Source organism: Gymnoscopelus braueri (assembly GCF_963280865.1).
Source record: "Gymnoscopelus braueri genome assembly, chromosome: 2".
In the NCBI taxonomy this organism is placed as follows: domain Eukaryota; kingdom Metazoa; phylum Chordata; class Actinopteri; order Myctophiformes; family Myctophidae; genus Gymnoscopelus; species Gymnoscopelus braueri.
Genome location: NC_137604.1, coordinates 21,363,215 through 21,390,083, shown reverse-complemented (window position 1 = coordinate 21,390,083; position 26,869 = coordinate 21,363,215). Strand labels below are relative to the sequence as shown.

The 26,869-nt window shown below is 40.5% G+C and overlaps 1 protein-coding gene across 1 annotated transcript in view; it reads left to right on the top strand.

The window, feature by feature from the left end:
- Positions 1-1,715: 1,715 nt before the first annotated feature.
- sorcs3a (sortilin related VPS10 domain containing receptor 3a) overlaps positions 1,716-26,869 on the top strand; it is a gene marked incomplete at its 3' end in the record, with an annotated part of 175,460 nt that continues 150,306 nt past the window's right edge. Inside the window, exons 1-2 of the mRNA XM_080447921.1 lie at positions 1,716-1,799; positions 23,360-23,518. Coding sequence (XP_080304047.1) covers positions 1,731-1,799; positions 23,360-23,518 — 228 coding nt within the window. The 5' untranslated portion in view covers positions 1,716-1,730. The remainder of the gene's footprint in view (positions 1,800-23,359; positions 23,519-26,869) is intronic.

Genomic DNA, 26,869 nt, shown 5'->3' with positions numbered 1-26,869 from the left:
CGCCGGTCATCACAATGGCAAGGTTTCACAGGGAAGTCTACCATGCAGCTTTGCTTGGGTGAAGGCTTTTGGGTGTCTCGCCTTAATGTGATTTGACATCACTGATGTCGATACCCATCCTTTGTGCTGCACAATTTGCATTTCACTGTTTTATCGTCAATCTTGACTAAATCGTCCCACACCGCACTCCTATGTGAAGCTGCCATTTTCAAGCGGGCTTTCAATAATAATAATAATAATAATAATAATAAACTTTATTTATATAGCACCTTTCATGACATAAATGCAGCGCAAAGTGCTTTACAGCAGTGTATATCAACCCTGGCAAACGTCCCAATTTTGGGCCGGGGCTACTGCTGAGGTGTGCCGCGCCGTTTGAAGGAGGTTTGGAAAAAAAATCATTTTGAGAAAAAAAAAAAATTTTTTAAACAATAATAATAATCAGGCATGCAAACAGCCCCGAGGTGAAAAGGGTGACAACATGCTGTTTTTTTTCGGGTCAGGTGTCACACTATTGCCCTATTTGGATTCAAAACGGCTAGTGGAAGCTGAAAAGCTACAAGTTTGCATGTCTGAATAATGCAAAAACAGAAATATTTGTTTGCATTTGCTTTTTTTCTCCCCCATATATTTTCATGATAAAAAAGTGCGTATCGTATCGAAGTTGTGTGCCCAATATCGTATCGTATCGTTTCGTGAAATGTGAAAATCGGCACAACCCTAGTGTGTGTATATAGATATACCGTATATATATATATAATTATATATACCGTATATCTAGGTGTGCCCTGGGATTTTTTGGCTATGCCAGGTGTGCCTTGGCACAAAAAAGGTTGATAGACACTGCTTTACAGAACAAAACAAAAACAAACAACAACAAAAAATAATAATAATGTATAAAATACACAATAAAACAGTGGCAAAAAAAACACTGGCATAAAATCAAGTGTAACAGAGTGGCTCCCAACCTCAGCCTGGTGGCCTGAAACGCTAATATCTCCCCCGAGCGATAGGGAATTCCCTTTGGCTCAGTGTTTAAGATGTTGGCTTTCCACACGGGAGACCTGGGTTAGAATCCCGGGCGTTAGACAAGCAGAAAGTTAACAAAACTAGCATGCACACGACCAGACCTACCTACCTACCTATCTACCCCTTGTAAATTGGTCTGATTGGGCTATAATGTTTGAAATAAATGACATCAATTCATTTTGAGCCAGAACCAAGCTTTCAGTTATGGCATCTATGGCATTTTAAATGTATGCCCACTGGTGAATTGGTCTGATTGGGCTATAATGTTTGAAATATAACCCTTCAAGCGTGAAGTGAAGTAATTTAGCCAGAAACAAAGTTTCAGTTACCGGGTAGGAGCTGCAATCACTTTCTGGCAGGATGAAAACTTCTGTCTGTCTGTCTGTCTGTCTGTCTGTCTGTCTGTCTGTCTGTCTTGCACAAATCCAACCATTCCACTGCACCTCTCAAGCTCTGCTTCAAATACAAATACAATACGTGACTAAAAGGCGTTCCGATTCACTCACTGGCATTGCATAATTACATCCACGTTGCAGTCGTTCGATGTACTGTATCTGGCCCTCAGAGTTAAATGAACTCTTTCACTGTGTTCAGCTTCAAATGTTGTGTGAGACGTTATTCCTACTGCTTTGCCACACTTGAGTCTGAAACGATGCTTTTGTTCATTCAGATCTACAGACTACGGGTCCACGTATGAGAGAATGAACGACAAAGTTGGATCCAAGACCGTCCTGAGCTATCTCTACGTCTGTCCAACTAACAAGAGAAAGGTGAGACACATTACTTGTGATTTTAGTTCAACTCAGTAAACAGAAGTTAGAAAAGTATGTCTTTGTTCATATACAGTACATACTGTCCATAATGATACCAAGACTAGAGGCTAATTTGATTTGATATGTGACATCAAACTATTGCCTACATTGGAGATACTCCAGTAAAGTAAAAGTACCTCAAAATCGTACTTAAGTACAGTACTTGAGTAAATGTACTCAGTTACTTTACACCACTGTTACTGAGTTACTAATGCTGCCCCTCCCGACATTCGCGAGTGTGTGTTCCCTATACGAGGCTGCGCTCAACCGATTATTTGCCCACATTATTGTAGTGTGAGGGGTTTACAGACATAATGGTATAATGTCACCGACTGGATCGAAGACTCCACAATTTTGCATTGTAAATATCAAACATGTTTGATATTCATGACTTGAAATGTTGTAGTGTGAAAGGAACAATGATGGAAAGTGGAGCACAAGCAAAAAGCCAATGAGAGCGAACTGACCGGGAAGTGCGATAGCTTACTTATAATTCACCTCAGCAGAATATAAATCGATGTGTAAATATGAAAATAACGCATCGAGTCAGATTATTTCCTCACAAAGTATAGTGTTAAACAAATCCCAGTTTTAAAGCGAAACTGACCCGTATCATCTCCATCCATGAAATGAGTAAGGGACCAGTCGAAATTTACATAAGGGGGGGCATGGAGGAAAATAGGGGAGGGTCATGCCTTTCTAATTTTGGTCCAAGGGAGGGTCAGCTAATTTTACTTTGAATCCAAGGGAGGGTCATGCAATTTTGAATTGATAAAATAGTCCGTTTTTTATATACCTTTTTAGTACAGCAGAACAGTGGTCAATGACCCCTCTCCATTTCAAAAGATACAAAGAATTCAAATCAAGTAACACCTTGTCTATTTAGAATCAATGACGGTCGTTAACAAGCCATCAACGCACAGCGAGTGTGAACGACCCAGTCAAATCTATTCAGCGTCTTAACGATGGTGGTTGAACAATTAAGCAAAACTTCAACAGGCGTTATTGGAGAGATGCATTATAAATAGGCCTACTATAACTGGATATTCATAATCATTTGAAGTAATTCTGTGCATGTGATTAATGTGGATCTATATGGACAGTTGTGTATATGTTACAGGGTGAATGGAGAACCAGGTAGATTGAAGAAGGCGCGTTCGTTTTTACCACCCACCCAGCAATTCTGTAGAAGCAACACTAGAGGGAGCCACAAGCCAGGCTTGTGCACAAACATATATGGCTGCGACCACACACACACAGTCACACACACAGTCACACACACACACAAGCGCACGCGCTCATGCTTTTTTTGGTTTATTGAAAGCAGGACTGTTAAGATACTTTTATTGTGTTCTGGCTTTTGTTTTACTTTCTCCCTGACACACACACACACACACACACACACACACACACACACACACACACACACACACACACACACAGTGATCCATGAAAAGAACTATTCTGTCCCTATCGGTTTACAACTCAAACGGCGCTGAGTCGACTAGTAGAGCATCGGCCGGTCAGCGCGGGCACTCGCGCCTGGAGGCGCGAGGGCGCGCTTCCTCGGCCTCAAGCTCCACTAAGTCGGCGCGCCTCCGTCGTGGACAAGCGTGTGCGTGTGCACGCGTGTTCAGCGTTCCCCTAGCGTAGCTTCCTGGTTGCTATGTGGGGGGGAACAACCAAGCCCCCAGAGTTGCTGAGAAACATTGAAGCTGCCACCCCAGTGGCCAAAGCTGGAACTGCAGGCGGGGAGAAATACATGCGCGAGCAAAACATACTGAGAGATATTTGTATATATAGATATAAATATGTAAACATATTATACATAAACACATATGCATTTACATATACATAGGCATCTCGAGTGTATTAAATAAATATCTCGCGTTCAATCCTTGACACACAGGCTGCCGTAGAACGCAAAAAGGACACTAGTGCGCATGCTCATAACTCTATGGATGTACAAAATCAAACCAATAATTCTACTTCCGGCAGGTTTCCGGGTGCTTCAAAACGCCACTGAGCACATTCATTGAAATGATAGCTGGGGGCGGGGCAATCCGCCCTCTAGTTATATTATACCTCTATGGGAACAACAAAAGACAGGTCCGCGTCGGCACATCAAAGCCCCGCCTCTCCCCGTCCTCCTTCTCCTCCGAGGAGGAGGAGAAGGAGGACGGTTTATTTCGCGAGGAGGAGCTCCTCCTCGCGAAATAAACAGTCCTCCTTCCCCGAGGAGAAGGAGGACGGTTTATTTCGCGAGGAGCTACTCCTCGCGAGCCTCACGTAATAAACCCCCGCCTCGCAGCGCCGCGTCCTCCTTCTCCTCCTCCTCCTCGCGATCGAGCCTCGCTAATAAACCCTATCTCGAAAAGCCCCGCCTCGCCCCGAAGCCCCGTGCCTAAAAACAAGCGCTCTGTCTTCAATCACCCTGGATCTCCATTCACCCTGTGACATATAGATGCCTAGCTCCACAGGTAAAACCAGAAGCATCAGGCCATAATTGATAGCCTAATTTGTTTTATGTAGGCAACAGTGTAGTTGTAGTCACTGTAGTTGATAATTAAAAGGGCAGAGTGACAAAAGTTTTAAACTACTGGTTACCAAATATTCAACTTTCTGACCAGGATTCAATGGGTTTCCCACATGTAAGATGAGAACACTATCCATTCTGCTACCACTACTACAGATACACTGTGCATTTAGCAAGACTGACTACACTACAGCAATGTTCTAATCAATGTGGAAAGCAAAACATTGGACATATCAGTTTTAAATGTCATGTTGTATTTGATGGGGAGGGTTAGGGGTGTCAAGAATTTCACAATACGATACATGTTGGGCATGATATCGATATGATATATTATTAATGTTCTTTCCCATGTATCATCAACATTGGCCATCATCTTATAAATAACGTTATAAAGCAAGTTAGAAACAATTACAAAGTGCTTTGTACACACAAATAAATACATTTGTGCAAGCTTAATGGAGAAGTGAAGTTCTCACTAACTATAAACCCATTGTTTCAGAGGACAGATAGACACTAATATAACAAATATAATATAATATAAGACTGCATAACTTTAATTCCACAAACATCATATTTTTGTCATCTGGACTTTACCAACCAAGTGCAGCCTAGTTATTTCCAACAGCTAAAAAAAATCTATAATACCAGATACAGTATAAATACAATCTTAGATTAGATGTAGGCCTATTTGAGAGTGCAGATGCATGTCACATTAACGAGCGTCAACGAGCATCAGCTGACACACAACACCTCCCCTCTGCAGTGCTTTAAACTGAAAGTGACTGACTGGAGTCTGTTTCATTTCTCTCCAAAATACCTTGAATATGATGGAGGACATGATTAATAATTACTATGATTATGATAAGCTTTACTTTTCATATCATACAGTAAAAACTCCTAACTTTCACCGGCAAAAAAAAAGAAAGTGTTTTTTTTTTATTAAAAAAACAATAAAAAAAATATTACGATACAGTATGACATCATGACAATACCTATCATCACATTTTAATACCACGATAGGCTATATCGTGACACAATATATCGTGACACTTCTAGGCGGGGAGGGTTACTCTTTTTTTTGTAATCACTTGGGGAGGGTCATTGATTTTTTTTTTTGTCAAAGGGAGGGTCATGGCATTTTAGATCAGGGCACATACATTTCCTCCATGCCCCCCCTTATGTAAATTTCGACTGGTCCCTAATATGGATATACTATGTATTTTTAACTACGTCTAAAAGTTTGGTTGTGCATAGGAGATGTACTGTACATGTTCCAGCACGGGCACAGTGAGGGATAAGGGCGTAATGTTTTAATTAAAGACTGACTCTGTAGGGAGATTTATTTGTTCTTTCATAAATCACGTTTGATCACACACACGTTTTACTGTTAGATCTCAAGGTCCTTTACAAAAGCTAAAGTAAGATGATACATAATGAGAATAACTACTTATAAAGCACATACAGTATGCTGTAGGGCTACACCCTGAGAAAGCCTTAATTGCATAATGTCTTCAGTTAAACAATTCAAATTATAACCGCAATTTCAGACCATTTGGAGGAACACACACAGAGTAGACTGATCGTAGAAATGAGACCATATTTTTATATGATGTTAGCGTTGAAATGAAGAAGAAAGAGTAAATATTACAAAATTATCCTTCTTCTGATCTCCAGCACATCAAAACATGAATGCATGTTTCTGCAGAGGCCATGCAATTTTAATCTTTATACCTTTATAGCTTGCAAGATAGGGCCTATAGATGCCATTTGAAGTTTGAAAAGAATTGGCACTATTCCAACCATAGTAAATTATACATTGTGTTTATTTTCTGTTTGGCACAATGGTGTGCTGTAGTGTAAGTACTGGGTATTGAGCAGGAAAACAAAACAAACAAAAAAAGGTTTTCCTTGAAAATACAGCGTTCCCTCAGCTGACCTCCTGAGATGACTCAGTGTTAAACAGATGCAGATCTGAGGTGCAGCATTGTGTGACTTTCATATCCTGTTACAATTAATCCATTAAGATCGGGAACGCATCTGTGTCATTTTAAGATTTATTTGGCTATTCAAAAATAGCAGATCTACAAGCTCATAGCACGGCACTATTTTTTTTTAAATCGTGAAAATGTGTGCACATATTTGATATATATATATTTTAAAGCTATTTTTAACTAAACAATTTTCTTCTGGGGAGGTCCCTGGAACAACATATTTTAAGATGGGGGTCCATGGCCAAATGCATGTCATTTTGGGTGGTATTTGACATGTAAAAGTTTGAGAAACATTGATATTATAGCAACATAAGTTTTTTTTTTTAATGTTAGGATTTAGAAGACATTTGTAGAATCCCCCAGAGGCAAAGAGTTGAGTAAAACATTTTCGCTTTCAAAGATTTGCACACATTTTCCACGATTTTTCCAAAAATAGCAGATCTACAAGCTCATAGCGCTAGCCTGAATCGCTTGCCTCGCATTCAGGGTCTGGTGACGGTGTCGAAGGCGGGGGTTTCTCGGTTGAAAATCTGTACGACGAATCAGGATCGGGATAATCCAGTATGAACCAATCGCCAAAGAGTCCAACTTTGGCCACGCCCCCACCTCAGAAAACGTCTGCACTGAGAGGGCTTTCAGACTGAACAATGGAGTGAAACGAAATGAAAATTCAGGCTGAGTGTCAGGCTGAGTGTCAGGCTGAGTGTCAGGCTATCATAGCGCGGCACTCGGTGCCACGCTATGAGCTTATATATTTTTGAATAGCCAAAGCAATCTTCCAATGACACACTTATGCGTTCCCGGTCTGAATGGGTTAAGGCTGGACTGCTCGATTTGAACGGCAAAGCAAAAAAAAGTCACCTCAGCTGAACTCTTCCCAAGGTTAAGCCATTATCATACTCTGGACAGATAGTTGGATAACTTTCCAGGAAAAACTTTTGGGTTACATGGATAACAGCCACCACTATGGCTTCTCTTTAGCACCTAATCTCATGGAGAGAGTCAAACGTCTGCTCCGATCAGCGCTGTTGAACCTGAAAAGCTTCACTTGAAATAGGGTTGCCAAACCAGGTCAGCATTGAGCCTGATTTATATACCTGGTTGCGCGCCGGCGTCCTTTCGGCAAAAGTAGCAGATCTACAAGCTCACGACGCATCGTGATGCGACCGGTGGTGGAACGTAACCAAGTACATTTACTTAAGTACTGTACTTAAGTACAATTTTGAGGTATTTGTACTTTATTTGAGCATTTCCAATTTCCGATACTTTTACTTCTATTCCACTACATCTCAGAGGCAAATATAGTACTTTTACTCCACTACAATTATATAAAAACTTTAGTTACTAGTTACTTTGAAGATTTTGATTATTATTACAAAACACACATTAACCACTTCGGCCCTATACTATATTTCGTCCATTTGAAAATAGCAGATCTACAAGCTCACAATGCGTCGCGACACGTTATACATTGTTATACATTTGAAAACTTGAAATGGGACATTCTGCATAATGAATACTTTTACTTTTGGTACTTTAAGTACATGTTGTATTCCGGACTTTTACTGGTAACAGAGTATTTCTACATTGCAGTATTGATACTTTTACTTAACCCATTAATACCTGGAACGCATCTGTGTCACTTTTAGATTTATTTAGGCTATTAAAAAATAGCAGATATACAAGCTCATAGCGCGGCACCGAGTGCCGCGCTACGAGCTTGTAGATCTGCTATTTTTGAAAATTATTGAAACATTTTTTTTGATTTTTTTTCAAAAAACTGTTAGGATTTAGAATTTTTTTTTAGAATCGCCTCAGGCCTTAATGGGTTAAGTAAAACATTTGAGTACTTTTTCCACCACTACGTATGACTAACAAATAGGAATAGGAATTGATGATAACCCAAGGTGGATTGTTGTGCCACACTGCTCCTTTTAACTGGGAGGTGGCGGCCCCATACATTCTTTATTTTGCTGATACGAAGTAGTTGTTTTTGTTGTGTGTTATTTAAAAGTTTGTAAGATAAGATGAACATTATTGATTCCCTCCCAAGGAGCAAACTAGTAAAGCCAACTTGCCTAGAAGGGAATGATATATATACAGCACAGGGCTTCATTCCAAAGAGCTAGATATGCAATTGGGAGAAAATGTTACTTTTTGTGCATTGCTGCTCAATGTTTCATGAACTCTGCTGAATGTATCCTCTAAAATGACTGCTATTGTGTAGGTAAACTGTACTGGACTTTCAAGGTACATTGCGTAGTCAGCGATATGGGAATATGTTTGATGTTAAATATATATATATATATATATCAGAGGTCGCATTAGTCCGGTATAGTTGCCGGTTTTGACCGTTTTTTATGGCCAAGACCCCAAAAATCTGGACATCCTGACCGATTAAAAAATCGGTATCACTGTCTGCAAATCAGAATCATTTCAAATCCTCTAGCTGCTTCTCTCTCTCTCTCTCTCTCTCTCTCTCTCTCTATCTCTCTCTCTCTCTCTCTCTCTCTCTCTCTCTCTATTTCTCTTTCTCTTTCTCTCTCTCTCTCTCTTTCTCTCTCTCTCTCTCTCTCTCTCTCTCAATTGTATCAATCAGTGAGATACTGTAGCATTGTCATCAGTAAAATGTAAATGACCCATGATTTCTTTCCCGCACGCACGCACGCACACACCTGACCTTATCTCCTATCTCATTATTTCAATGTGAAATCTGCATGGGTGGATGAATGTACTCTTGCACAGAAGAAGACAACAAACGGTAGCATTTCACAACAGGCACAACTGTTATGATCGACTGGTTGACATGCAATACCGGAATCAATACGTGGACATGCTGAGAACATCATGCAGAGTTACTCGGAAGTATTTCACTCAATCAGTCCGTGAAAAGTTTAAATTGTGACCTTTTAAAAGGAGCACATTATAGATTTGAATGATGGTGGTGACATTTCGCTCGAAGCTTTTAAACCTTAAAGACCTGGAACGCATCTGTGCCATTTTAGATGTCTTTGGCTATTCAAAAATAGCAGATATACATGCTCATAGCGCGGCACCGAGTGCCGCGCTATGAGCTTGTATATCTGCTATTTTTGAAACATTGTGAAAATCTGTTTTTTTAAAGCAAACATTTTAACTCAAATCTTTGCTTCCTCCAGAAATGTCTTCTAAATCTTGACAGTTTAAAAAAAAAAATTGCTATATCATATCAGCGGTCCTCAATTTCTTTTCATGTCAAGGACCCCCAAAATGATATGTATTTGGCCGCGGACCCCCATCTCAAAATATGTTGTTCCAGGGACCCCCCAGAAGGAAAGATCTGAGTTAAAAATGTTTAAAAAAAGATATATATATTATAAGATTTGCACACATTTACACGATTTTTCAAAAATAGCAGATCTACAAGCTCATAGCGGCCAAAAAAATCAAACAATGACACGGATGCGTTCCAGGTCTTAATGGGTTAAAAATGACACCCTTCATGAATCTTCTGCACATGTGCAGCTATAGGGGCCGTCCAGATGGCTGTAAAATCCTTAGTGTTCTTTAATCCATTTTGTAACCCCAGAGTATACACATGTATACCCAAATGGACCCGTTTAGCTTCCTTTGTACACTTTGGTACATTTACCCGGCCCCCCTCAGACCCCCACCTTTCAGCAATGCATGATGGGACAGGTGTTCAAATGTAACAGATCCAGTGGTGGAAAGTAACTAAGTACATTTACTTAAGTACTGTACTTAAGTACAATTTTGAGGTATTTGTACTTTACTTGAGTATTTCAAATTTCCAATACTTTTACTTCTACTCCACTACATCTCAGAGGCAAATATTGTACTTTTACTCCACTACATTTATTTGAAAACTTTAGTTACTAGTTACTTTTCAGATATAAATTATGATATAATGAAACATACATTAACCACTTTAGCCCTATTTTATACATAGGCTATTTTCAAATATTTAGTACTTTTACTTTTGGTACTTCAAGTACATTTTGATGCCAATACTTGTGTACTTTTACTCAAGTAAATGTTTAATTCAGAACTTTTACTTGTAACAGAGTATTTTTATATTGCAGTATTGGTACTTTTACTTAAGTAAAGAATTTGAGTACTTTTTCCACCACTGAACAGATCAAAGAAATGTCCCTTTCAGTCGTCTCAGCTCGCTGTATCTCTGCAAGACATCACTCTATAAGCAATATATATTTTCAAAACCGGTGGGTCAAATTGCACAACCAATATGGACATTTCTATGATTCCCAACATTTAATAGGACATGAAAAAAAACTGAAATTAAAAATGTTCCAATGGCAAATGGATTTATAGTTTTGACAGTGTGTAGGGCCTATTTATACTCTATGTTCACACAGTGATCGAATGGTTGATAGATTAATTAAAATGTAAGTCACACAAAAAATAAGAAGAAGAATAAAATCCATTGGGGATGGACACCATTTTTTTTAAATAGATTAAATAGATTAAATGGCTCTGTGATTGAGACTTCAGACACAGTTAGTAAGCCTTTTCACACTGACACCTCGGGTCAGTATAGCCTTCAGTCAAACACCTGCAGCTCAATTGATCTATAGAGCTTGACATGATTCATTAGATGGTGGGTGTCCTCTTCTCTCAAATTTTTGGGTCCATTGATAGCAGCGGTAATTGCAAAAAAATACGGGCGATATTAGGTTCTATATAGCTCCAGTCCACGCTCCAGCCTATCTGTAGCTCAACATTCAAGTGATAACGCACAAAGGTTATGCCTCCAAAGTCTATCGATTCCACCATTGTTACTCTCCTCACTCCCTTGCATCTTCGCCGGCTCACAGTGGCTGCTGAGGCGAGTCTTAATCACTCCTCGCTAGCGCTATCAAGCCTTGCGAGTTTGTCGGTGAGTAATTTGTTTTTTTTGGGGGGTGTTATTTTAGCAGGCAGGAGAGAAAATGGTTATTGCAACGGTGACTTACCTTGCAATTGCTCGTGGAAAAGTGATTGCTAATCACATAAATTCTGTGTAAGCATTAGCCTAATACAACGCTGTCTGTCTTCCTTGTCATAGAAGACAGACAGCGTTGTTAGGCTAAATGCTTTGGGTGAAGACATATTGCATCTCTCTTGGCTTTTACTCAGTTTGCAGTGGTGGAACAAGTACTCCAATTTTTACTTAAGTAAAAGTATCAGTACTGCAATATAGAAATACTCAATTACAAGTAAAAGTCCGGAATTCAAAATGTACATGGGTAAAAGTACAAAAATATTGGCATCAAAATGTACTTAAAGTACCAGGCAGGGATCCTGGAGAGGGCCTGGGAGTATGCATATCCGGTCTACGTGTGTTTTGTGGATTTGGAGAAGGCATATGACCATGTCCCCCGGGGGTTTCTGTGGGAGGTGCTGCAGGAATATGGGATGAGGGGGACCTTGTTGAAGGCCATCCAATATCTGTACGGCCAAAGCGAGAGCTGTGTCCGTGTGCTCGGTAGTAAGTTGGATTCTTTTCCGGTGGGGGTTGGCCTCCGCCAGGGCTGCGCCTTGTCACCTATCCTGTTTCTGATATTCATGGACAGGATCTCGAGACACAGTCGTGGCAGAGAGGGTATACGGTTTGGTGAGCTAAGGGTTGCTTCACTGGTTTTTGCGGATGATGTGGTCCTGATGACACCATCGGTCCGAGACCTTCAGCTCTCACTGGATAGGTTCGATGTCGAGTGTGCAGCGGCTGGGATGAGGATCAGCATCTCCAAATCTGAGGCCATGGTTCTCAGCAGGTTACCGACGGATTGCGCAGTCCGGGTAGGGAATGAGGCTTTGCCCCAGGTGAAGGAGTTTAAGTATCTCAGGGTCATTTTTACGAGTGAGGGGAGGACGGAGCAGGAGATCAGCCGGAGAATCGGAGCAGCAGGAGCGGTATTGCAGTCGCACTGTGGTGACGAAAAGAGAGCTGAGCCAGAAGGCAAAGCTCTTGGTCTACCGAGCAGTCTTCGTTCTTACTCTCACCTATGGTCATGAAGTGTGGGTTATGACCGAAAGAATAAGGTCACGGGTACAAGCGGACAAAATGAGTTTTCACAAACGGGTGGCTGGCATCTCCCTTAGAGATAGGGTGAGAAGTTCAGTCACCCGAGAAGGACTCGGAGTAGAGCCGCTGCTCCTTCACTTGGAAAGGAGCCAGCTTAGGTGGTTCGGGCATCTAGTACGGATGCCTCCCGAGCATCTCACTAGGGAGGTCCTCGCTGCACGTCCCAGTGGGAAGAGACCCCGGGGCAGACCAAGGACCAGATGGGGGATGGTACCAAAAGTAAAAGTACTCATTATGCAGAATGTCCCATTTCAAGTTTTCAAATCACTCATGTTTGAAAATAGCCGATCTACAAGCTCATATGAGTTGTATTGAGTTGGCTATTTTCAAATGGCCGAAATGTATAGGGCTGAATTGGGTAATGTATTTTGTAATAATAAGCAAAATACACAAAGTAACTGGTAACTAAAGTTTTCAAATAAATGCAGTGGAGTAAAGTACAATATTTGGATCCGAGATGTAGTGGAGTAGAAGTTAAAGTATTGGAAATTGGAAATACTCAAGTAAAGTACAGTACTTAAGTAAATGTACTTTCCACCACTTGTTCGGTTGTGAAGGGTAGCCGTCCGACAGTACTTTCTATACAGTAGATCCTATTCCCGGTATGAAATGGGTGCATTGTGAGCCTTTGTGAATAAAGCCTCTGAAAGGAGATGAGCTGAACAGTGCAGCAACCCAAAGGTCTGGGTCACACGGAAAAGAGAGCATAACCTTCACGATGCATAAGATGAGAACTGAGAGAAAGGGTGAATTTTAACCCATTAAGACCGGGAACACATCTGTGTCATTTTTAATTTCTTTGGGCTATTCAAAAATAGAAGATCTACAAGCTCATAACGCGGCACCGAGTGCCGCGTTATGAGCTTGTAGATCTGCTATTTTCGAAAAATCGTGAAAGATTTTTTTTAGAGCGAACATTTTGTAACTCAAATATTTGCTTCTGTGGGGGGGGGGGGATCCCTGGAACAGCATATGTTGAGATGGGGGTCTGCGGCCAAATACGTATCATTTTGGGTGGTCCTAGACATGAAAAGGTTTGAGAACCACTTCATTATAGCAACATTATAGCAACTCTTAGGATTTAGAAGACATTTGTAGAATACCCAGAAGCAAATTGAGTCACAAATGTTCGCTTTAAAACATATTTATTCACAATATATGCAAACATTTTCATGATTTAAAAAAAAAAAAAAAAACAGATCTACAAGCTCAAAGCGCTATGAGCTTGTAGATCTGCTATTTCTGAATAGACAAAGTATAATATAATGGTTGAAGTGGTTAAAATCTGAAATGACAGATGCGTTCCTTGCGTCTTAATGGGTTAATGTGAAATGCATGATACAATTGGTAAATTATCTTGGTTCCGGCCAACCTTACATTTACCTCTGAGTGACGTTAACTCCACTGAAATAGTAAAACTCTTCAAGGACTCGCGACAGTTTTACTTTCCCAGAGACCTAGAGAAAAGCAAGGCGAAAAAAAGAAAAAATGCAATTTCCCACTTATAATAGACTCTGTCACTTACTACGATATTATAGTGTTATGATTTTAGTTTAAAAGACGTAAATTATATCTGACAAGGCCCCAAGACACTGGGAGGAAATAGGGGAGGCTTTTGGTGTTTCTTTTGTGATGGATAATGAATGGCATAGAATGGAAGAAGTGGGCCAATGAGAAAATCTTGATGGAGATTCCGCGGCCTGTTTATTGGCTTCTAATGAAAAACTATTTATCTAAATCACTACCGGGGCGGGATCCTGGTTAAAACTCTGGGAAAGTGGGGTGGTATTTCTGTCAGTGATGAATGTGCTGCTTTTTTCCCCCAATTCAAATCCAGTTGAGGAGAGGAAAATACAGCCGTTTGGGGCGTGGGGGTGTGAGGTATATGGCTGCTGTGGTTTGATAACCAGGTGGTGCAGGTAGAAAGAGGACATTTTCACAGTGTAAAATAAAGCAGTGGTGTAAAGTAACTAAGTACATTTACTCAGTACAATCTTTAGGTACTTTCACTTTCCTGGAGTATTTCCAATTTTCAGTACTTTTACTTCTACTCCACTACATCTCAGAGGCAAATATTGTACTCTTACTCCACTACAATTATTAATAATAATAATTATTAAGAAAACTTTAGTTACTAGTCACTTTGTAGAAATAAATGATTACATTATAAAACATACATTAACCACATTAATCACTTTAGCCACATTTTATACCTAGCCTATTTGAAAATAGCCGATCTACAAGATCACAACGTGTTGCATCGCGACGCGTTATGAGCTTGTAGATCTGCTATTTTCAAACATTTTAGTACTTACTTTTGTTACTTTAAGTACATTTTGATACCAATACTTTTGTACTTTTACTGAAGTACATTTTGAATTCCGCACTTTTACTCGTAACAGAGTACTTCTACATTGCGGTATTGATACTTCTACTTAAGTAAAACATTTGAGTACTTTTTCCACCACTGAAATAAAGTGTCCAGAACATATGGCCTAATTTGGATGAAAACATTTTGTTGTTAGGGATTGAGGGAACATAGGGCTGAGCGAACACGAGGCTGATCCAGATATGGTTAATGAATATACTGCTCCAATGCAATGCTGCCGGTTTTATCCACCGGAAATAATATTTTTTTTGGCCATGGTGATGTTCGGTTTAGTTTATTTCAGTAAATGTTGTGGTAACATTACGGTAATAGGTAGTACAAAAAAAATACAAAATGTATCAAGAAAAATAACCACATTTCTGACAAATAGGTATAGGGTGAAGGAATTGCTTATTATGCTTACCCTTTTACAAAACAAAGAACAAATGGAGAGAAAAAACATTCAAACAAAAAACAGCCAAAAGAAAAAAATAAGCTAGGTACAAGGACAAGACACTTTTCTGTACATGTACGTGATGTCACGATGATTCGGTCTATTCAGGGTTTTAAAAGCAAAATGATGTTTCTGTCAGAAATAACGTGCTGCTTAGCACTCACATTGTATAACAGATTTTCTTTTTGTTCTAATTCGAAGTCAATGCCATGCTCCTCCAAATGAATTGTATAACTACTATTCAATGAAGACATTCATGCAATGAGTGAGTAGGCTGATAGGTGAGTCACAGTTTAACCCTGTTTGTCCCTGTACAGCAGACTATAGTTACAGCCCATAAGCAGCTCCTTTTGAAATGACAACTCAGTGCATTTCAGCTTCTTCCTTCTGGACAGAGTTTACAGTCCCAAAGGTGTAGAACAAAGCGTTATAAAAATAGTTTTGCTCTAGCAGCACTCAGATGTACTGTAAACAACATTGCACAGATGCTATAGAAGCAATTTTTGGTGGTTTGTTTGTTTATTTCTCTTTCTTCTTTCTTTCTTTCTTTCTTTCTTTGTTTCTTTCTTTCTTTCTTTCTTTCTTTGTTTCTTTCTTTCTTTCTATTCATCTATCTATCTATTTATTTGTTTATGTATTTATTTAAATGAATTAAGGAATTATTATTATTACGGGGCCAGAGCTCTCAGCTCTGGACCTGTTTTAATGTTCCCCTCTTTTTTCTTCCGCCACTTTTGGCAGTTCTGGCTGAACCGTGCATACGCTTTTTACGAAACTTGGCCATATGGTAGATGGTCATGAAAAACTATCAAGAAATAATTCTCACAATCTTTCGTCAAAAGGTGGCGCTATAGCAAAATGCCAACTTTGAACAGGTACAACTCATGCCCTGTTTGACCTACAGCCATGAAACTTCAATATACATATGCGTCTACTCATGATCAACAACTTTCACACTCTGACTTTTGACCTCTGACCTTTAGATCTCCCACCATTTTGAATAATATGAAAAACAGTTCAAACCTATCTCCTCCTGGGATTTTTTAGTAATCTGCACGAAACGTTTTACACATGAACTTTGAACCTATGCCGAAAAACTGATGCAAAAGATTTTCCATAAGTGAAAAAATGAAGCTTTAATGAGCCAATGAATATTGCAGTTTTATGACAATTATTCATCTGCCCCTAACACATACATGCAGACTCACATTTCTTTGAAACTTTGCGGTAATGTTGAGGGTCATTCCAAATATCACTGAAACCAATCTTACTCCAATTGGTCAAAGGGGGGCGCTATAGCGATTTTTTTTAAATGCAAACTTTAAACAGGCAAAAGTCATGCCTCGTTTGGCCGACAGCCATTAAACCTGCTTACACATGTGCCTTGACTCATGAGGAACACATGTATCACGTTAACCAGTAAGCTCCGCCCTTAGATTGTCTGCAATTTTGAGCAGTTTGAAAAACACTTAAACCCAGGATTTTTCAGCTATTTGCGTGAAACTGTATCATCTGTGTGATCTCCTTTTTCACAGGTTCTTGTCTGTTGGTCCAATGGCTTCTCCCTTAAGCGAGTGCCTCACGACCGCAAGGTTGCCGGTTCAAGCCTCACTTGATGCAGACTCATTTAAGTTGAATTGCAAAAAACATGACTGTATCAATGAATACATATGCAAACGGTAAAGATAACATGAAATGCTTATTTGAGAGTATGTTTTTTCAATGTATGACGTACTTCATTGTGAAAATATCCGATCTACAATCTCACAACTTTTCAGATAGCAACGTTTTGTGAGCTTGTAGATCGGCTGCTTTCACTGGTTTCGGTTTCGAGGAGACATACAATTTCTCTATTGGTAAATGGTTTGTGAACGAGTGATCTTAGTGTTAGTGAAACAGGGGCTTGGTTCATGACAGAAGGCAAAAGTGTATGATCTTCAACAGACAACTTCAGCCTGGATGAAGCTATAGCACTACTTGTAGTGTCTCATTCTGTGAGTCCGAAGGTTGAGAGTTTGATTCCTGTCAATGGCAATAGGTTGAGCTGTCTGTTTCTCTCACTCTGTCTGTCTATCTGGCTCTGTCTGTAGGTGGGTCATTCCACTTTTCAATTGCATCGCACAAAACATGACTGCATCAAATAATGCATGTGCAATTTTTTAAGACATTACAATCTAATATTTAATTCAGACACTGTGAAACCACATGTTGCTTTTCACTTGGCAGGATGTAAAATGTCATCTCTCTCTCTCTCTCTCTCTCTCTCTCTCTCTCTCTCTCTCTCTCTCTCTCTCTCTCTCTCTCTCTCTCTCTCTCTCTCTCTCTCTCTCTCTCTCCTCTCTCTCTCTCTCTCTCTCTCTCTCTCTCTCTCTCTCTCTCTCTCTCTCTCTCTCTCTCTCTCTCTCATTCACCAGGTCAGGTCTGTTGGTCCAATGGCTTCTCGCTTAAGTGTGTGCCTTAGAACCTCAAGGTTGCCAGTTCAAGCCCCACTTGATGCAGACTTCATTTAAGTTGCATTGCACACAACATGATTGTGTCAATTAATGCAAGTGCAATTGTTAAAGATAACCTGAAATGCTTATTTGAGAGTATGTCTTTTCAATGTATGACATAGTTCATTCTGAAAATAGCCGATCTACAATCTCAAAACTTTTCAGATAGCAACGTGTTTCTGAGCTTGTAGATCGGCTGCTTTCACTGGTTCACTTTTATCTTCAACAGACAACCTCAGCCTGTACAAAGCTATAGCACTATAGGTAGTGTTGCAGCTTGTCAATCCGAAGGTTCAGGGTTCGATTCCTGTTAATGGCAATAGGTTGAGATGTCAATTCCGCTTCCATCTCTCTTCAATCTATTATGTTTCCAAGTCTCTCTCTCTCTCTTCAATCTATTCTGTTTCCATGTCTCTCTCTCTCTTCAATCTATTCCGTTTCCATGTCTCTCTCTCTCTTCAATCTATTCCGTTTCCATGTCTCTCTCTCTCTCTCTCTCTCTCTCTCTCGCTCTCTCGCTCTCTCGCTCTCTCGCTCTCTCGCTCTCTCTCTCTCTCTCTCATTCACCAGGTCAGGTCTGTTGGTCCAATGGCTTCTCGCTTAAGTGTGTGCCTTAGAACCTCAAGGTTGCCAGTTCAAGCCCCACTTGATGCAGACTTCATTTAAGTTGCATTGCACACAACATGATTGTGTCAATTAATGCAAGTGCAATTGTTAAAGATAACCTGAAATGCTTATTTGAGAGTATGTCTTTTCAATGTATGACATAGTTCATTCTGAAAATAGCCGATCTACAATCTCAAAACTTTTCAGATAGCAACGTGTTTCTGAGCTTGTAGATCGGCTGCTTTCACTGGTTCACTTTTATCTTCAACAGACAACCTCAGCCTGTACAAAGCTATAGCACTATAGGTAGTGTTGCAGCTTGTCAATCCGAAGGTTCAGGGTTCGATTCCTGTTAATGGCAATAGGTTGAGATGTCAATTCCGCTTCCATCTCTCTTCAATCTATTATGTTTCCAAGTCTCTCTCTCTCTCTTCAATCTATTCCGTTTCCATGTCTCTCTCGCTCTCTCCCTCTCTCCCTTCAATCTATTCCGTTTCCATGTCTCTCTCTCTCTTCAATCTATTCCGTTTCCATGTCTCTCTCTCTCTTCAATCTATTCCGTTTCCATCTCTCTCTCTCTCTCTCTCTCTCTCTCTCTCTCTCTCTCTCTCTCTCTCTCTCTCTCTCTCTCTCTCTCTCTCTCTCTCTCTCTCTCTCTCTCTCATATTCACCAGGTCAGGTCTGTTGGTCCAATGGCTTCTCGCTTAAGTGTGTGCCTTAGAACCTCAAGGTTGCCAGTTCAAGCCCCACTTGATGCAGACTTCATTTAAGTTGCATTGCACACAACATGATTGTGTCAATTAATGCAAGTGCAATTGTTAAAGATAACCTGAAATGCTTATTTGAGAGTATGTCTTTTCAATGTATGACATAGTTCATTCTGAAAATAGCCGATCTACAATCTCAAAACTTTTCAGATAGCAACGTGTTTCTGAGCTTGTAGATCGGCTGCTTTCACTGGTTCACTTTTATCTTCAACAGACAACCTCAGCCTGTACAAAGCTATAGCACTATAGGTAGTGTTGCAGCTTGTCAATCCGAAGGTTCAGGGTTCGATTCCTGTTAATGGCAATAGGTTGAGATGTCAATTCCGCTTCCATCTCTCTTCAATCTATTATGTTTCCAAGTCTCTCTCTCTCTCTTCAATCTATTCCGTTTCCATGTCTCTCTCGCTCTCTCCCTCTCTCCCTTCAATCTATTCCGTTTCCATGTCTCTCTCTCTCTTCAATCTATTCCGTTTCCATCTCTCTCTCTCTCTCTCTCTCTCTCTCTCTCTCTCTCTCTCTCTCTCTCTCTCTCTCTCTCTCTCTCTCTCTCTCTCTCTCTCTCTCTCTCTCTCATATTCACCAGGTCAGGTCTGTTGGTCCAATGGCTTCTCGCTTAAGTGTGTGCCTTAGAACCTCAAGGTTGCCAGTTCAAGCCCCACTTGATGCAGACTTCATTTAAGTTGCATTGCAGGTCTGTGTCAATTAATGCAAGTGCAATTGTTAAAGATAACCTGAAATGCTTATTTGAGAGTATGTCTTTTCAATGTATGACATAGTTCATTCTGAAAATAGCCGATCTACAATCTCAAAACTTTTCAGATAGCAACGTGTTTCTGAGCTTGTAGATCGGCTGCTTTCACTGGTTCACTTTTATCTTCAACAGACAACCTCAGCCTGTACAAAGCTATAGCACTATAGGTAGTGTTGCAGCTTGTCAATCCGAAGGTTCAGGGTTCGATTCCTGTTAATGGCAATAGGTTGAGATGTCAATTCCGCTTCCATCTCTCTTCAATCTATTATGTTTCCAAGTCTCTCTCTCTCTCTTCAATCTATTCCGTTTCCATGTCTCTCTCTCTCTTCAATCTATTCCGTTTCCATCTCTCTCTCTCTCTCTCTCTCTCTCTCTCTCTCTCTCTCTCTCTCTCTCTCTCTCTTCAATCTATTCCGTTTCCATGTCTCTTTCTCTCTCTCTCTCTCTCTCTCTCTCTCTCTCTCTCTCTCTCTCTCTCTCTCTCTCTCTCTCTCTCTTCAATCTATTCCATTTCCATGTCTGTCTCTCTCTCTCTCTCTCTCTCTCTCTCTCTCTCTCTCTCTCTCTCTCTCTCTCTCTCTTCAATCTATTCCGTTTCCATGTCTCTTTCTCTCTCTCTCTCTTCAATCTATTCCGTTTCCATGTCTCTCTCTCTCTCTTCAATCTATTCCGTTTCCATGTCTCTCTCTCTCTCTCTCTCTCTCTTTCTCTTCAATCTATTCCGTTTCTCTCTCTCTCTCTTTCTCTTCAATCTATTCCGTCTCTCTCTCTCTCTCTCTTCAATCTATTCCGTCTCTCTCTCTCTCTCTCTTCAATCTATTCCGTCTCTCTCTCTCTTCAATCTAATACGTCTCTCTCTCTCTCTCTCTCTCTCTCTCTCTCTCTCTCTCTCTCTCTCTCTCTCTCTCTCTCTCTCTCTCTCTCTCTCTATTCACTGGCCCCGTATTATCGCTGCTTGCAGCTATATTTATTTATTGTTTTCCCCAAAAAGTTTGATCCCACGATTTTGTAACCCATTTTTTCACCCAGTGCCAATTGCCTATGTAATCCTGGGCGCTACTCTCCCTCTGCCAGCCTAGGGAGAGTCAGAACTGAGCTCATGCCTCCTTCAATGCATGGGGAGCTAGCAAGCCGCTTCTTATCACCTGACAGGGGGGAGTTTCCCCGGTAGGACGTAGCGTGTGGAAGGAACACGTTATCCAACCAGTTCCTTTCCCCTCCTTCAAGCGCCCCGGCTGACCAGGGGGAGGCAGTATAGAGACCAGGATTACTGCATGTTTTTTGTGAGGGTTATTTTTTTCTTTTTAACCACATGAACCTATACTGTATATCTTGGCATGTCATAATAGGCATTCTGTGGGCATAGGCAAACGTTGGCCCCAAAATAGCTGTCACAATATGTTGTGTTGTGTTGTGTTGCGTTGCAAGCTTGTAGATCAGCTAATTTCAGCTAAGAGATTTGGTGTAGAGGGGAAAAGGAGGGGGCCAAGTACAGACAGAGGACCCCGGTCGATGAAGAACTGTAACTGGTGATGGGCTGAATATTTGAGCACTTGAACACTTTATCAAGTGTCTGTTGTCTCTGTTGTTTGTATAATTTGTCAAGATGGATGCTCTGTCTACTGCAAACCTAATCTACCTCTACAGTAGGTACAGTGCAATTGATTGACCTGAAATTGAAAATTATCTTTTTTTTCAAACACATTGGAATGGCATTATGTCAAAGCTTATTACATACTATTTATCAGCTCCCCCCCCTTTTCTTCTTTAGTCCATGATTTCTGAGTTCATATGTTGTACAAAGACACTAAAAGTGATAAGTGGGACACAGAGGCATTCCTTTCTTTATGAAATTCTTTAATAATGGTGAGAGCCCTGGTACCTTTATTCTGAGCACAGAATTATTGATCCTACCACTTCCTGAAGTTGATTTTAAAGGGACGCATTCATAAGCCAATAATTTGATGACCAGCGGACCGGTAGGCAGCGATTCCGGCAGGAGACACAAAGCCAGTGTCTCCTACCGGAACCGCTGCCGGTCATCAAATGATTGGCTTAGAAATGCGACAAAAACTAAAAAATAACCATGAATTCAAGTCTCCATAGGGTGACCAATCGATAGGAAATAAATCATGTTGGGGGTGAACTATCCCTTTAATGTGACGGAAATGTTATGTAGAAAGAAACACAGTAATGATTTGCAAACTAATTACAAGCCTTTCTTTTTTCGTAACGCCCATTCTAGTCCAAAGCTGATACAGCCAGCTGACTTGAGCCTTAATTGGCTGGTCCCTCTGACCCTACATTGAGAACAATGCACTGCTCTAAGATAAGGGTGATACCCCAAATTAAACAAACTATAAATAAATACATATAAATATAAATGTAGGCATAAGTATCATCACTAGCAATATACAGTAGGCATACATGCATCTATCATACATGAATGGATATTCCGTACCGTACCGTATGTTATCAGACTATTCAGACGGTGAACATGATGTGAGGCTGTACAGTGTCAGCCGGCTACACGGTGGGAATGTGGATAAATATTTACAGCCAATCTACAGTGAACATAATGAGGAATATACAATCTATTGGCAGTAAAACATTTACAGCAGTTAGCCTAGACAGACCTCTAATTATGATACTAGTGCATTAGTCCAGGAGCAAAAGTGCCAGGCTTTACAAGGCTCGCACCTCCCACACAGGGACCCAGGCTATGCCTATAGGTATGCCTTGTCTAATATAGTGTTCTTTGTGCCTTTCTTGGTTAAGCAGTCTACTCTGTGTGTCTGCGAGGAAGTAAAGAGGAACAGTCACGAAATGAAGTTGCAAATGTACTGAACTTCTATAGCCAAGTGGAAGTTTGGTTTCTGCTGACGCTGCAGCCGCTGCTCCTAATATCTCTTTTTTGTCTTCTCTCTTTTCCCTATCGTTCCAGCATATTCCGCTCACTCGAACTCCTATACTCCTTCCCAAAAATGCTTCACATCTATGCATGCTTTTTAACTTAAGTTATAAGCATATCGTATTTGACTGATTATGTGCATGCACACTGTATACAATGCTTATACTAGTGGTGGAAATTATCTAAGTGCATGTACTGTACTTCGTAGTACTGGAGTACTTCCATTTCTGTACTTTTACTTCTACTCCGCTACATCTCAGAGGCAAATCTACTTATACTCCACTATAATTATTTGAAAACCTCAGTCACTAGTTACTTTGCCAATATACATTACTATATTATAAAACATACATAAACCACTTTAGCCCTATTTTATACATAGGCTATTTGAAAATAGCCGATCTACAAGCTGAAATATCTGAGTACCGCTTCCACCACTGATATACTTACACAAATGCAATTGCAAAACACCGGTCCTTTTTCTGTTCTCCTCAGGCATCTCATTCTGTCTCTCATTCTCTCTTTTTTCCCCTCCTCTCCTTATCTGTTTCTCACAGATTATGGTGCTGACGGACCCGGAGTTTGAGAGCAGCGTGCTCATCAGCTCTGATGAGGGTGCCAGTTACCAGAAGTACCGACTCAGCTTCTACATCCTGAGCCTCATGTTTCATCCCTCGCAGGAGGACTGGGCCTTAGCCTATAGCCACGACCAGAAGGTGAGACATATCTGCACAGCAGTGTTGATTTCGGCGACTATAACTACGACGAAAAATGTCCGTCGACGACCTTTTTTCACTGACGAAAACTAAATAAAAACGAAGCTACGATGACTAAAGCTAAGACTAAATATATTGGCAATTTCATCAACAAATAAAAACTAGACTAAAATGTTAGTGAAGAGTTCCAGTAGAACAACGCGTCGCACTGCGACGCGTTGTGAGCTTGTAGATCTGCTATTTTCAGAGCTTATAGATTTGCTTGTAGATCTGCTATTTTCAGCACGCAACCGGTTGTATAATCAGCCATTACGACGCCATCAAGGCACCGCCAAAATAAATTTTAGTCGACTAAATCAACTGTAGATTTAGTCGACTGTAATCCTATGATATTTAGTCGACTAAAACTAGACAAAAACAAAAAACTTTTCAGACGACTAAAATATGACTAAAACTAAATGGAAATTTGTATTCAAAAGACTATGAAAAAATATATATATATATATTCTGTCAAAATCAACACTGCACAGCATATTTTTTTATTTGCTCCTTGGGTCGCCTGTTGCGGTCATTTGGCTTGATTGTAACGAGGATACATCATCGTATGACGCCTGAGGCCGTTGGAAAGTGCTCCCAGTGACAACACCTTTTGACCCCCGGATCAACATTGATTAAATGAGAAATGCTCGTGGCTGCAGCTCGGAGCTATAAATTATTGGAGGCCTTTAAGACCCTTACTTAGAATCAGCATTTCCTCATCAGCATTTTTCTTGTCAACAGTGCCCATGCATATAGTGACTGTATAGCAGCATTGACTTATGCATTCATCTTACAATCCAGCACCATATTTGTCTGACTTGACATAATTACCGTAACCTTTACCATAGGCTGTATGACACTATATATTCATACGCTGTTCACACAAATGGGAGAGCAGTGGCTCAGGAGGTAGGCTGCACTATAGCGCTCCTGATTTCGTGTATAGAGGGGCGGGATTAAAATCAGCGCGGAGAGAATGCGCCTGATCCCATTGGTTCACCGATCTGTCCGCCAACCCCCGACCCCGTCAACACAACATTACGAGCGACGCCCACTGCACTCTGGTTGGTTGGGGAAATGAAACACTTCCTATACTCGGTACACCGACGCGCTCCTCCAGGCTTATATTTTTTAGCAAAACTAAACAATAAAAGGCTGGAGATCGAGGCTACTCAGGAGGTAGAGCGGCAGCCTTGCATAGAGTTAAAAATACTAGAGATGGCACCGGAAATTCCCGCCCATCCACTTGCATTGAGTTGCTCACCCAGCGAATACTCCTAACTCACCCCTTCTTCCGGGTTGGGAAATGTGACGGGTGGGGCCTATTTGGGGCTTCTGTGACGCGTTTTGCGTCACCTCCGTGCGCAAGCTCGTGATTCCAGCCCATTGGTCGAAACCGCTTTCGCTCGTTCGTGACAGTGGCCCCAGGCCGTTTTAAGCTGCAGTACCTATGAATGGCCAGCATGTTCAGTGCGCTGCAATGCGACCTCTGGGTTCTGGGGCCGGTCATCAAATTATTGGCTCAGGAATGCGACAAAAAATGAAAAATCTCCATGAATTCAAGGCTTCAAGGTGTGTAATTGATCGAAAATAAGTCATTTTTTGGGTGAACTAGCTCCTTTAACCCCTAGCTGCTTCAAACGAGCAGGTTGGTGCCCTGCATTGTTTTCCTGTCGATGTGTGAATATGTATGTATTGTCTCTGTCAGGTGAAAACCTTCCAAAACCGTTACTTTCCAGGAATTGGGGAAAAAAATGTACCTGTGTTCCAATGAATCCAGATTGTCTTTACCGAAAGAACAGCTACTGATTAGGAACACACTTGTTGATACTTTTCATTGGTTTAATATTTATAAAACCCACGGACTTAACCACTTTTACTTTGAAAATGTTAAAAAATGTGTTTAAAAAATTGCAGATCTACAATCACACAACGTGTCATGATGCGACCCATTGTGAGACAGTAGATCGGCTATAATTGTCGTTTGACTCTATTTTGGTGTGACACTGCTGTATGACAAAGTACTGTAGGGCATTCATTTACGGAAACTGAATACAAAGTTTAAGAGATACAAGGTTTCTGCCCGACAGCAATGATATACAGTACCTTCACCATTTTACAAATTCTACCCATTGAAGGTCTACCTTCATGGACAAAGATCTGATCACTGATCTGACCGCCAAAATGACCTCCGTGCATTGGGAGATACCAGTGGTGGAACAAGTACTTACTCAAATGCTTTAATTAAGTAAAAGTACCAATACTGCAATATAGAAATACTCTGTTACAAGTGAAAGTCCAGAATTCTAAATTTACTTAAAGGCATACTAGGTAACGTTTTCAACAAAACTAAAGTTAAATTGTATATCTTTTGTGAGTGGCAAAAGTTTCACAACACCCACTCCATGAATTTCACCCCCGGAAGCCTTTTATTTATATATTTTCTATTGAACGTGGACAGGGGGGACTTTCCCGGGAAAATGACGTTCCTGGCCAACGTCATGACGTCGTGGCCGACGTCCTGGCCGACGTCATGACGTCGGCCAGGAACACCGCAACGGTTTCCTGTTTGGCCAGGAACTACCGCGCTAATAACAAAAAGGAACCTCACGCTGATTTTAAGAGAATGTAGGATTGGAAGATCGAAAAAGAACAGAATAAGAAAGCACAGCTCATGGTAACTAATGCTCCACTGGCTAAGAGAAACGATCCGTAGATAGTATAAAACAATTAAAAGATCGCTTTTTGAAACGCTTCCGGCTTCCGGTGAAAACGAATGGAATTCTGGGTAATCGAGGACTACGGAAATTGTATGCAGTGACGGTAGTGACCAGCAGAGGTTGCTAAAAATCGTTATTTGTGATTCTGCATTGTACAACTTTAAGTAAAAGAACACAATAATTGTTCCAAAAGTAAAATAACTAAAATATTTGAAAATAGCTGATCTATAAGCTCACTAGGCATGGGACGATATGGAAATTTCATATCACGATAATGGAGGGCAAAATTGACCTGTCATTTTTTAACAAATATATTTATTGTCTCTGTCACTCAGGACAATTTGTAAACATCCAAAAGCCTTGACTGTCACATATTTGCTCAAATAAAAACATATAAAAAAACGGAAAAAACACGGTCTCCTCGCGTATTAAGTACAATATCAGTCACCAGAACCAAGGAGAGGTGTTTCTGATGTATCTAACATGTTAAAAATGGAGTTTGAAGTTACAATGGGTGTGTATAGGAAGGGGGTGTGTCTGACAAAATTAATATCAAATATCTAAATACTCAATCAAACAACTTAAAAACTGT